This window comes from Chelonoidis abingdonii, chromosome 3 (genome assembly GCF_003597395.2).
Source record: "Chelonoidis abingdonii isolate Lonesome George chromosome 3, CheloAbing_2.0, whole genome shotgun sequence".
NCBI lineage: Eukaryota > Metazoa > Chordata > Testudines > Testudinidae > Chelonoidis > Chelonoidis abingdonii.
The window spans coordinates 162,868,180-162,882,189 of NC_133771.1; the positions used below are offsets into that span (position 1 = coordinate 162,868,180).

Sequence of the window (14,010 nt, forward strand, 5' to 3'; positions counted from 1 at the left end):
TTTAAATCTAACAGGCATATGTATTTATTTTTTATTGTGGTAGTGCCTAAAGAAGCCTATCTGGGCACAGGGACCCATTGCATTAATGTAGCAAAAAAAGAAAAAAAAAAAAATCCCACTCCCTGCAAAAATAAAACCTCAGACACGTTGACTTCACCATGTGAGCTATACATTGCAGAGCCCTGCAGCCTTACAAATTGGAATCATGTGACCTCGTATCAAGTACCATGTGATGTAATGAAAGATTGGGATAAGATCTGAAGTATCATGATCAGCTCTGACCTGGGGCTAATGATTAAGGCTACATTTTAGTCATGGATATTTTTAGTAAAAGTCATGGACAGTAAACAAAATTCATGGTCCTTCACCTGTCCGTGACTTGTACTATATAGCTTTGACTAAACCTCGGGTGCTCTGAGGCAGGGGCAGCCTGGGAGTGCCATAGGTGCGCTGGGGGAGGCGGTGATGGCATGCGGCCCAGGACCCCTGCTGCTGCTGGGGGAGGGGCCGGCTGCAACATGCAGCCAAGGACCCCAGCTGCTGCTAAGGGGCTGGAGCAGGGCAGGGGCATGGCAGGGACCAGTGCAGCTGGCCCAGAGGCTGCCCAAGTTACTTAGGCGTCCCCTGAGCCAGCCGCAGTGGCCGTTGCAGAAGTCATGGAGGTCCCGGGAAGTCATGGAATCCATGACCTCTGTGACAGACTCACAGTCATAGTAATGGTATATGTGACTGAAACTGAACATAGTGTCAGTGACAGGTAGTGTAGTTTCAAATAGACACTGAGTTCCTCACCTGGGTTGAAGATGGAATAGTCACCAATGTGATTGTTTACAGTAGAAATAGGAGTCTGCACAGTGTTTGGACTCAGATTTTAAATCTCTAACATTTTGAGTATTTCCATTCCAGTGTTTAGACTTGGGTCCACCTGTAATTGATGGGCTCATTGAAGGACACTTTGGGAAGAGAACATCTATTCAGAATGCCCTCTAAAAACGTGCTTATATAGCAAACCTTTTACTTTGCAATGACCAGCTCGGTGTTGTTCACTTACAAGTATCTGCAAAAAATGCCCTTCATGGTAACCTGAGTCACATCTGAAGAACTCCTGTCGGTGCTCCAGCTCTCAGTTGAACCTCATACCACATATAACAGATCCATGGAATCATTCGCCAATATGTCTGCATGATTTCTGGATTGTGTTATCTTGAGGGTTCCTCCCAAAGAGCTGAATGTTGCTTTAAGCAGTTCACAATATTATACTGGCTCTGTGTTGTTCTCTGGATGAGAAGTTTAAAATATTTAAAATCCTGACTCGCTTTCCATGCTAAAAAAACCTCCCTAGAAGTCGGGCTGACATTATTTAACATACAGATTTAAATGTAATATCATTCTACCTGAGATAAGCTGGTTTTGAGTCTAGTAAGAGGCCCTTGGTTATATGGATTGAGAAGAGATAGGGCATCTGGGATAATTTTTTCTCTCTCTCATAAAAACACTTTTTTTTTTAAATAGAGCAAGCGAGGTTTTACTGCTCATGCTATAACTTTGGCCATGAGCCCAGTCGGAATTAATTGTGCCACCTTTACCAACTTATGACTATAAAGCCTAAAGCTACTGGCTTTGCATTGCAATTATTTTAAGAGAAATGCCACACGCTGGTCAATCCTGGCATATGAACAACTTTAAGTGGAGCACCAATACATCTCAAAGGAATATTTATAGAAAGAAATGGAGAACTAAGCTTTCCGGATGTTTTGCAGCTTAGTAACTGTTAAGTAGCTGGAGACTAAGATACATATTACTCAATTGTTTTGGCTTTATTAGCTGTGTAGGAATGATGACAAACAAACTTTCATAATCAGTTAGCATCTCTGTGCTGCAGTTTCTATCCCAATGCACTGAGAACAGCATCACTCACTGGTAATAAAGAGTCTCATTCCCATTATTATCCTAGAGCGGTATTTCTCAAACTGAGGGTCCCGGCCCAAATGCAGGTCACAAGGCTATTGTAGGGGAGTTGCAGTTGTGCTGCCCTTACTTCTGTGCTGCTTTCAGAGCTGGGTGGACAGAGAGCGGTGGCTGCTGGCCAGGCACCCAGCTCTGAAGGCAGCACTGCCACCAGCAGCTGCACAGAAGTAAGTGTGGCATGGCATGGGGGGCGAGGGTCATCACAGCCTGAAATATTTTCAAAGGGAGGCCCAGCAAAAAAAAATTTGAGAATCCTTGTCTTAGAGGACTCTAAAAGCTGCTAAAATTGATGAGTGTGTCCTGATCAGCTGAAATACCTGTCCATCAACTTTTACTCTCACTTTCTTGCTTATCTTAATTTAGAGAGTTATTAAAATTAGGTTTCAAATGTGAAACATTTATTTGGTTCCCTCTGGTCCCCCCCCCCCCATAAATAATCATAGCCACATAAAAGTAAAGAAGGATCTTCAGAAGTTAATAAATGCCAGTTTTCTCAGCCTGCCTCATTAGGCACAGACAACTAGTCTGAGCTACAAACAAGTACTCATGCCTTATTCAATTATTGTCTCATTGGAAACAGTCTTAGTGGTAATTAGAGCAACATGACTCTTAAGCTGCATTATGGCTTGCACTTGAAATGTGCGAAAGCAGGTGCCTTAAGAAGAGATTTAAATTCAGTGGGAGAAAATACTACCTGCTGCCTGACTAACCTAGTTACGTGCTCCACAGTAACAGTAAGCTGCAGTTTGATGCAGTTCCCATCAATGACATTCTGCTAATGCCCCACTTACGAGGCCACTCTGCAATCCTCCCATACTGACAGAAATGTGGGCCATTCTCTAGAGTGATACGGTAAGATATTGGATGTAACATGCATGAAGTGAAACAAAGCCCAGTAATCTAAAACTTCTCCATGTTTCCTTTCCTGTATTCAGCCCTACTACCGCTCTCCGCCTGGGGTGTCCTGCCATCTTGAAAATTAATTCTGATGAGCTGGAGCTTAGTTCTCTCCTTTGTACATAGTCTCCTCTCCCCTTTCTGGTTGCTCCCATTGGTCATTCCTATTTGTCCACTGTAGTGCCTTCTTAGCTGCTTCTAGCATATGACTTGTCCCCATCTTATCTTGAGCTTTGTCCATTTCTGGTTGCCCCGCAGCTCTCCTGTACCCTACTCTGTCCACTGTCACCTTCCTCCTTTTGTTGGCTCTCAAGCAATTTCCATTCGTTCTGAGCCATATTCTGTTAGTAAGTTTCCACCCTGTGGGTAGGATGAGCCTGCACTGGGGGGGGAAGACAGAGGCCACAATAAAGAAATGGTTGCAGTGAAAGTGTGCTGAAGTGGGTGCCCTGCTCAAAAATTAGCTACCCCAGATGCTGCCATTAAAGGAGCTTCACCCCATCCGAAGGATGTTTCTAGTTTCTGGGATTTACTTTATCTGTTGCAGTACAATTTGAAAGCAGGTTCATTCCGATAGCACTTGGCTGTGATAGTGTTGCCCTTTTCATGTTAATAGTTGTCAGTGATGAATCAGTGGAAAACATTCAGAACCTTTTTGTTAAAGTGCAGTGTAGATCCAGCAGCTTACTGCAAATAGTAATAGCAGAAGGCACGCTCCTTTCAATAGCTATTAAATAATTGGCTGGAAATTGTCATCGCCACACGCTTGCCCTGCCAGAGAATTAAAACCTCTTGAGACAAGGGACACGTTTAGAAGGCTCTAATCCTTCTGCATATTAAATCATATATGTCTGTATTTCCTATATCAGATATGTTTCTATGCTTTTTGGTATGCTGAGCCTGTCTTTGAAGTGCCCTAGTCATTTCTTCTGAAGTAGTTCTGATGTGCTTATCACCGCGATATGTTGGGAAAACAATGGTCTAATAGTCTAAACTGTGGCTGGGAGTCAGGAGACCCGAGTTCTGACCTGAGTCACTGGGTAAGTCTTTCAGCCATTCTTTGCCCCAGTTGCCCCTCTGCATCATAGGTAAACATTACTGATCTCATCTGTATATAATGCTTTGAGATCTGCACTATATAATTTAATGTGCAGAACCAAAAGCATGCTAGGCACTTTGAAGTATAGATAAGACCTGGTCTCTGCTCTGAAGGTTTCTGTCTAATGTCAGACATGATGCAACAAAGCAGTGGGGAATTTAACAAACTGGCAGTGAAGAGTTTTGTAAGAAGAACAGAATGGGCATCAGTAATATTATATGAATATTCAGCAAAGGCTAGTACACAGTGTGATACAGTAAATAAAACTAGATGTCACAATGTGTGTGGAGTAATATCTATTATTTGTGTAGTATCTATTATTTGTGTAGTATCTTGATTGTTAAAAACATCTGCATCATGTCATCTAGAAAGGGTGATAATGGCAAACTGATTGCTCAGCAGACACATGGTGGAAGTGATGCGGGGGGTGGAGAGCTGTTGTGTCTTCAGTTAGAGTGGTGTCTCTTCCTTGATATAGCACAGGGGTTGGCAACCTGCGGCACGTGTGCCAAAGGCAGAACTCAAGCTGATTTTTAGTGACACTCTGCTGCCAGCCGGGGTCCCGGCCACCAGTCCCACTCAGCCCGCTGCCAGTCTGGGTTTCTGGCTGCCGGTCCTTGTAGATGTAAAATGTATGACTGGCACACGAAACCTTAAATCACAGTAAAGAAATGAAGACTTGGCACACCACTTCTAAAGGTTGCCAACCCTTGGTCTAGTATTTGCCTGTTAAGGGTTTTGCTGGGTCCATTCCTAAGTTGGTTTCGCATTGAGCTGTAGTGTTCATGTACTCTTGCCTTAAGGCCTTTCCGCTGATGCAGATCTGGTCATAGTTTTTGCACCCACAAACAACCCTTCATCCTTTTAGTTTCTAACTCAACCTATTCTGCTCTGAGACAACCAACAAAACAAAAGCAGCGACACCCGATAAATTACAGTGCTGGCAGAACTTAACTTTAATGTCACGTTGAGTGCACTGGGCACCTATTTTTAGATCAGTTCTAGACTAGCCAAGTTTGCTTTATCACATCTAAAAAGAATGTTGTCTGGTATGAAGCAGCAGGGTGAAAGGATATATGGAATAGTGCATTGTTCTCAAAACTAGTATTAATGCACAGGTACAGCCGTAAAACTCATCTTAACATTTGTCCAAGCAAGCGGATTGATTTGATTAGACATAGTGATAGAAGGGCTGGGTCCTTTTGTCAATGTCCCCCTTTAATTGCTAATCCACAATTGCTTTTAAAAGTGCATTCAAGTACTTAGCTATACCCAGTGTAACCAAAGCTTTGTTTATCTCTCAGGTTTGTACTTTGTTGTTGGGTCATGGCCGGCCCACAATATTTTGGCACCTGAGGCAGGGAGCTCAATGACACCCCATGCCCTCTCGCTTGGGCCAAAACTTTTAAAGGTCTCAATTCCGCCCTTTTCCTGTTCTTCTCCTCTCATGTTACTGCTCTGCTACCTGCCCCAATAAAAGGAGAACTAACAAATTAATATGCCTTGTTCAAAAATTGTAAGTAACATTTAACTTTCAAATGGCTGAACAGCAAATGTAACTTTTCTTGTCTGCATGGTAAACACTGGCATTTTTATGTGTTTGAATAATCAAAGTGATGCTTTCCATGCCTTCTTGGCTGCAAAGATTTGAACTGCTTCTTGAAGGTCCACAGTCTGGGCCAGCTCATGCTCTATTGACATGATTGCAAGGCTGACCAGCCTCTCCTGTGTCAATGTGGAGCGTAGATGTGTTTTTATTAACTTCAGCTCAGAGAAGCTGCGTTCTCCACTGGCAACAGTTACAGGAAGCATTAGAAGTATGCTCAGAGCAACAAAAGCATTTGGAAAGAAGGTAGTTATCTTATTTGTGCACATATATTCCAGAACAGCCTTCGGAGTTGATCCTGCTGAAATGTAACTTGAAAGGGCTTTCAATTCATCACCTAAATCACTCGCATCAATATCGCACATTTCATCATGCATCAATACTGTCTCTAGCGCCCTGCATTGCTGATGTAGGTCTTCTTCAGGTATAGTGAGGAGTTTTGGAATATCATACAACATCCTAAATATACTGCTGTTTTCCTTGAGCTGCATGAAACGTTCTTCAACTCACTATATTGCACAGTCTAGCACCTGGTTAAAGAATTCAACTTTGAATTGTTGTTTGGGGTCCCTTATGGAATTATCCCATGCCTCATAATCAAAAGGTCTTCTTCTTCTGTGACTCTTGAATGGGTAGGAAAATAGCTTCAGTGTGAAGTTCCTCTGCCAACTTCTGTGCACACTTCAGACCATTTTGAAATTCCTCATCTGACCAGTAAGACTGTAGGTCTAACTTTGCTTTGTCCAGTTGTTCCATTGCTCCAGATATATCAAGGTCAACACCTTGGAGTCTCTTGTTTACAACATTTATTTCAAACAGTATGTCATGCCACAACACTAAGCCACACAGAAATTTGAAGTTATGTATGTTTCTGGTGATTCCATTTCCCTCTGCCGCTGTTCTCCCACGAACTGTTCCTGTCATAACATTATCCTCATAATGGCAACTATGGCATCATCTATCTTCCTAATTTGGTGTTTGATAGGCTTTATCGCCTCCACTCAACTTTTCCATCGTGTCGCACTCAGTGGTTTCTGTGTCAGAGAGGATGTTCTCAAATGTTGCTTCAAAATTTGCCATTGATGAGTTGATGCAGAAAAAAATACGTAGATAATTTGAATTACATTAAAAAATTCAGCAGCCTCACTAGAAGCTGATGCTGCATCACTGACCACCAAGTTTGATGAATGAGAACTGCATGGGACAAAAAAAGCTCAAGCTCTCGAATCCATATTTGCACTCCTCCGTTCTTTCCTCTCATGTTGGCACCATTATCGTAGCCTTGACCTCTCATGTCATCTATCGCAATTCCCATATTTTCCAGCTTTTTAAGATGCACATTTGTCATACCAGCTCCTGTAGTATCATCAATGTCAATAAATGCTAGAAAATGATCTCTGACAGTCACCATTGCAGGGACATTTTCACTAGGTTCTGTTGTTGTTACAAAACGCGCCATTAAAGTCACTTATTCCATACAGCTGATGTCAGGTGTGCAGTCCAAAATAACAGAGTAATATCTTGCTGACTCCAGATCTGCCACAATTTTCTGTTTGACTTCTGTTACCAGTAACTGTATGATCTCATTTTGAATTGTTTTGCCAAGGCAGTGGTGTGTGTACTTCTTAGATGCTCCTGGGGTACAGCATCAAACTTAGCCATCAGCTCCACAATTTTAAGTTTCCATTGTTTGGCACCAGCAGCAGACACAATTTTCTACACTCTGGGTCCTAGTGGCCCCCCCTCCCCACAGTCGGGCACCTGAGGCGGCCTCAGTTCGCCTCATGGTAAGGCCAGCCTGTGTTGGGTTCTTGAGATGGAATGCCATGAAGAGTCCTCAGTCTCTGGCAAAGGCCATTTCTAGCTGGCACTCAGAGCACTGACTATTTACATGTAAAGGGGCTGTGTCAATAGCAGTACAATACCTGCAAAGCTGTCCCCCATCCTCTAAAGTGCACTAAAGGGATTCCCGATTTAATGAACTTCTGATCATTTTTCTGCTGTATATTTGTATGTTCTCCCCTCTCCCCAAGACTGGCAATAAATTCGGATTGTACTTGTACTGCTCTGAGTCAAACTTTAAACTGGATTCTTTTGCAACCATTATAGTTATTGTACAATGTGTTACAGTTGTTAGGTCAAAGATAATTTCAGTTTGCAATGTAGTGATAAATGTTCTTCAAAAGTACGTGACCACAGAAAAACACACTGAATCGAACCCTATTTTGACTTAAAAAAGATCAGACATGTGTATCCTAATCTCTCATAGAAATAAGACTTTATCCTTTTACCAATTCTGTTTTAAAATCACGGATTAGTATTTCTTCTAGTGAATGTTATTTTGTCCCTATAGGTTTTTGCTGTAATCCAGAGACAGAAAAAACAGAACAGTGATTAGGAAATACTAACCTGGTAGCCTTAAAATATTATATTTATATAAGTAGAATACTCTTTACTTGCTAATGAATCTTTGTGAATTCTGCTATGATTTTGAGTTTTCAGTTGTACTCTGAAGCTCTAATCAGTGGTAATTATCATAGAAACTGTCCATTGCAGATCTATATTTATCTTGTTCTCAAAAATGTTTCTTGTAGGTAATAACCTTGATGCTATCCATGACATAACTGTGGCATACCCTCAAAACATTCCGCAAACAGAGAAGCACCTTCTGAATGGAAACTTCCCAAAGGAGATACATTTTCATGTCCATAGGTATCCAGTACAGACTCTGCCAACTTCCAGGGAAGAGCTGCAGCTCTGGTGCCAGAAGCGTTGGGAAGAGAAAGAAGAGAGACTCCAGTTGTTCTACGAAGGTGAAAAGTACTTTGATGTAACAGGGCGAAGCATAATTCCACCTTGTAAATCTGAGCTCAGGGTCCTAGTGGTTAAATGCATCTCACTTCTGTACTGGACGTTGTTCACACTAGCTATGTTTGTGTTGCTGTACTTGTACAGCTTTGTGCGATGGTATTGTGTGACCGTGGTTGTCATTTTTGTTGTGCAACAAAAAATATTTGGTGGGCTGGAAATAATTGAAGTTGCACGTCATCGATATTTTAATAAACGACAGAATGGATATGGCAAGAAAACAGAATAACAAGTCTAGTGTTGTTATGGGAGAGGGAGGTAAAGGGTGTTTTTGAACCTACCACAGACTTTGTAAACAGGGAAACGTTTTTGCATGCGAATTGTCTTTTTTTTTTTNTAGTTTATAATTTGTGAAATTATAAAGTAGTAAAAGCTAAAAACACTCTGACTCCTTCTTTTTTTTTTTTTTTTTTTTTTTTTTTTTTTTTTTTTACTACCACCATTATTTGTTAAAGACATTTTGCACTTATTCTGTGAAAAAGACATTCTAGTTACTGCTATGTGTGAAAATGATAGTTTTTATCTTTGAATGTAATTTCTATATTGCTCTGGCAAGCAGCTAGCAACTGCAGCATATTGTAGCTATGAAACAACTTGCTGGATTATTTAACAATCATTAGGATGTTAATAAATGTGAGATACACTGAACTTTTTAAAACTGCAGATCCAAACTGGTTAGCTAAGGGAGACAGATCTGTGATTCCCGTACAATCATGTTGGCCTAAACTAAGCACCAGACTTGCTCATTTAGCGACTAACACATGTGCGCACATGCAGTCCTAATATGTTCACATTTATTTTAAACCCTTTTCTCCCACGCTTCCCCAAACATGACTGAACATGCTGCTACCCAACCTACCTGAAGAAGTGAGATACTAGATGGAGATTCTAACTTGGGTGTCTCATGTTGTGGTGCAGGTAGGGCCATCCACTCTGCCCCACTCTGACTCTAAATTGATTTTTTGCAAGACCTACATTTCTAGGTTTTGCTACCTCAAAGTGCTGTACGATTGTCACTTATGTAATAGCCCTTACCTGTGAGAGACTTGCACATACTGAAGTACTTAGAGCTGGTCCTTCTGCTGAAGCAAAACCAGCTGGGGGCATGTTGTATTTGCTAAACAGCTGGCAGATGTTAACAGTTTCTCCCTATGGAAGAAACTTGTCTGAAAACAATACATCTTCTTTTGGAGAAGGTGAAAGGTGTTTTATTTGAAGCTGCTACTCTGACTTTTAAAATGTTTCCCTAGTCATTTTAATCTTTAATGTTTACAGTAGGAAGACTGCTTTTTTCTGTATGCACATCAGTGTGACCCTCTAAAATTCAGCCAGGGCCCCAGCTGGTTATCTATAGTTATACGGCAAGAGAAGTGTCTTAGCCTATCACAACACAGAACAATCAAGCTACACTATTTCTCTTCCCAAACACAATATTCTTCTTGACTACCCACTCACGTCATTCCTCTTCTACTCAGGCCACTCCTCTACACAATCTTTCACTGGTTAAACTCTCCCATTGAAAATTTATCCAAGACCCTCTCCTTTTATGTGGCATTGGTGGAAAGTCAGAGAAATCAAAGGTTTTAGGCCTTTCAAACCCTTACAAGGGATGCTGGATTTTTCTGATGGGGCTGGTTCCTGTCACATAATAGGAACAACATTCATGGCAACAAAGTATACAGAATAAACAATTCCAGCACTTAAATTCCTCCACTTGGCTTTGGCGGTCAACCACAAAACAGTGCTTTGTATATGCCAGTGCCACAGAATACCCCTTACTTACTAAATACTTTCTACTTGCTGCACAAAAGACGTCTGAAAATGCTTGTGCTATATCAAGGTAGTCTGGCTCACTATGCAGAGTTCTATTACTTTGAAATTTAGACATGTGCAATGCAGAGTTTGTCATGTACAGAACTGAACCACTCAAATATTGGTTCATCGTTGCAGACAAATCATTTTTCTTTTAAATCTCAATACTAGGCATCTTCTTCAGTGCGTTTGAATCTAGGGCCACTGTTGGATGAAATTGCCTACCTATATTTAACTGTCCCTTCCAAGGTGACAGCTGTTTTTAATCCCTGCTCATAGTGACTAATTAGTTATTATGCACAAGTACTTGAAACCATCTGTTTTACTCCATGAATGTTTTTAAAACCTTTTTTCTTTTCTAAAAATGACTGCTAATTGAGGCTTAAGTCTCGTAACAAACTTCCTCTTGTTATATTTAGAAATGCATGAATAAATAGCTTGATGGCTGGCATTGCACTGTCATGAATGCAGCAGCAAAGGAAGGTCTTTCTGCCCTGGCGGGGACGTTTTAAATGCAGTTCTACTCTAGCAAAAATATGGTTGCTGTTTACATTTACATCCCATCGTTTTCTTTAAGATAACACTCAATTTTCGTTCAACTCCCTGCACTTCCAGCTATCTCATATCCTGCAATGGGAAAAAAAAAGTCTTTTTTGTCTAATTTAAAGGTTTTTTACCTGTCCAAGACTTGGGGTCTTCATTCATGCCTGTAATAACAACGATTGCCTGCTCCTAGAGCCGTAACAGATCTCAAGTGAGGTTTGCAGAGCACAGACTTCACATCACTAACACACAGCCAGCTGCATTCCTTTCTGCCCTTACGTGACCTTTGGGATGTTGGAAAGTGAATCAGAACCTAAGCTGGAGTCTTGTTCGCTCACATTTCTACTACGTTTTTAAAGTCTGTTTTGTTACAGAGTTAGAATTTTGAATAGTTCTTAACATGAAACTATAATGGATTGTGGCCTTTAAAGGAACACTATACATCCCATTGAGGCCAAATTTGAAATATACCCTTAATGTGGGAACCATCCTCCACATTGCAACTTGAATTCCTCTCTCTTTCGGGTATTCACCATTGTGTCTGTCTTTTTTTTTTTTAATGAAGAGTCACAAGTTTAGTGGCCAGGTAAATACTACATGTTAGGATCAGGGCCGACTCCAGGCACTAGCTTATCAAGCAGGTGCTGGGGGCGCCACTTTTAGGTATTCGGCGGCAATTTGGCGGAGGGTCCCTCACTCCCGCTTGGAGCGAAGGACCTCCCGCTGAATTGCCGCAGATCGTGGCTTTTTGTTTGTTTTGGGGTTTTTTGGCTGCTTGGAGCGGCAAAACCCCTGGAGCCGGCCCTGGTTAGGAGTGCCTCACCCAGCAACACAGAGCTGCACAAGTTAAGTAAAAACCTCACTTCTCGCAAGCAGAGTTGACCTCATTTCTGAGGCTGATGTACAAACGTGGAGGTTAATCAAAAGCCACATCTATTTCCAGATCAATTAGAGACGTAAGAAGGAGAAATTGTTTGGAGCCCAGGTAATAAAAAAGGAGGAAGTTGATGGGGGAGGCAGGAGACACCTTGCTCAATAGATCTAATCAGAAAATGCAGAAAACTCTGTGGGAAAATGTTCATTTTCCCCTTTTATTGAAATTTCACTTTCACCCGGCCATCTTCCAAGAGACACTTTTTTTTTTTTTGTTTAGTTGAAACTCCACACACGAAAAGTGCTAAACCGCTCTCTTTTTAATATCTTTCCTTCGAAATGTTTCCATTGCTGCTGGATTGGAAGGCTCTGGTGCTCTGGGAATCAAGCACACTGATCTTTCAAGGGAAACATATTGGCAGCAAGAGACCTCTCACGTCATTAGCACAATTTCTCAGAGCTACTGTTCTCTTTCCTCCCAATAGCTATGCCCTGGTGCGTTTTATAGTCACTCTACTAGGTTAACATGTCTGTTAGATCTCACATTTCCTCAGATAAATGATGTGCTTAACTTGCCTTTAAGGGTGCTGTTCATTTTCCTTATTCAAATGTTTCCTTATCAGAATTGTGGGTCTGTTTCTCTTTGCTCAGACAGAAGGTTGAACTGCTCAGTCTGTGTTTGTCACCAAGCTCATTCATCAGACTGAGACTGATCTTTTTTGTGTTGAATGTTAGTAACACAGGAACCATACGTGGGTCTGTAAGGTGCTGTGTTGATCATACTAAATGTAGTGTGTAGTTCTGTGCACTACACCAAATCTCAGATGTTTCCAAAAAAGAATCTGTGTTTTTATAGCTTCATTTTATAAGTGCGTTGTATGAAAACAAACACTGAGATAAAACAAATCTACAGAATAGCCTTAGTTTTCAAAGTCCACAGATACGTTAGAATGTTTTAGCCATGTATCTGTTACTTTCTGTACAGCAACAATAAAGACTTAGCACATTTATGTGTTTCATTTAATTGTTTTCTTAGGTGTAATATCAGTTCTGTCAGGTGAAAGTATTCCACATGCATCTGTAAGGGACAAACCTTCTTTCGAGTCCTAGTGCCTTTTATTAACGGAGAGTGATTGCTATTAAGAACCTCAGTCAATAGGGTAGGGCTGTTGAGATATTTCTTTATATACCTGTTTAGTTCATAAATAGGAAGCGGACAGAGACACCATCTCACCTAAGGTCTTCCTTTTAACTTGTTTGTGGAAACAAAAGAATATAGAGTATCCCACAACCACAGATCCAATTTTTGAGTTTTGTTCCCAGCACTGAGACATCAACACTGCTAGGAAACAGCTGTGGCTTGGAAGAGCATGCTGGGTATTGGCATACAGATAAGCATCTCGTTTCAGACGTATCCTATGCATGAGACTTCAATATGTTTTCACTATGGGATGTTAAAAGGTCTGTCTTCTTGTTACCAATAGCATCAGGGACAAAAAATAAGTCTGACAAAAGATTCTAAAATTATTAAAATCTCCATTTTTAATTCATTTTAACTCATAATTAATTTACCTGTAAATTCTCAGAAAACTAATTCAGTACCAAAAAGTAAGTGCTTGAGGAAGCTACACTGTGTTCTTCCTATGAAACAAAGAGGTTGAATCTCTGTGTCAAGAGCAAAACTCATCCTTAGCCGCAGCCATGATTGGCAATTCCACAGTAGAGGAGTCCTGCCCCTCAAGTAACCATATACCAGATCGAAAATGGAAGACCAGGGACTCTCCTAGTTATTTTAAAAACAGGTATAAAATCTAATAACTTGGGACTTTTTGACAGGTTCAGAGCATTCAAATAACACAAAGCAATTGCTGCTACACCATTGAATGGGTTGTCACCTCTGAAAAGATATTGCTACCTCGCTTTCAGCCTAGATTCAGTTTCAAGTAGCATCTTGGATGCTGTAGATCATCTGCTTCACATGACATTCAAGAAAACTGATGTAGCCCGGAGGTCCCGCTTTCGACAGCCCCAAATCCTTCTAACTTGTTAAAATTCCTTGCTGCCAACCCAGTAGTTGATGAGCCTTTCAATCCCCTGGAGCGTCAGCTCTGACTGAAACTGGTTAGGCCAGACGTGTTTCCGAGATGAATTTTTAGATTTTGGTCTCTGCACACAGGAGTTGGTTGCAACCCGACGAGGGAGGAAAAAATTGGTTCCTATTAGCTGCCCAGCCACAGGTATGTGCAAGAGTCTGCAGCCAGCTGACAGCTGAACTCCTACAAAGATGACAGCAAGCCTCCACATCCATCTCTAACTCAGTTGGAAAGACTGCCTAGATTGTCAG

At 41.2% G+C, this 14,010-nt stretch overlaps 1 protein-coding gene across 4 annotated transcripts in view; it reads left to right on the plus strand.

Moving 5' to 3' along the window:
• The window catches only part of LCLAT1 (lysocardiolipin acyltransferase 1), a 211,464-nt gene extending 202,694 nt beyond the window's left edge, over positions 1-8,770 (plus strand). For all 4 annotated transcript variants that reach the window (XM_032798220.2, XM_075064285.1, XM_075064286.1 and 1 more), the window contains one exon: positions 8,165-8,770. In XM_032798220.2, coding sequence (XP_032654111.1) covers positions 8,165-8,667 — 503 coding nt within the window. In that variant the 3' untranslated portion in view covers positions 8,668-8,770. The remainder of the gene's footprint in view (positions 1-8,164) is intronic.
• The last annotated feature ends 5,240 nt before the right edge of the window (positions 8,771-14,010 follow it).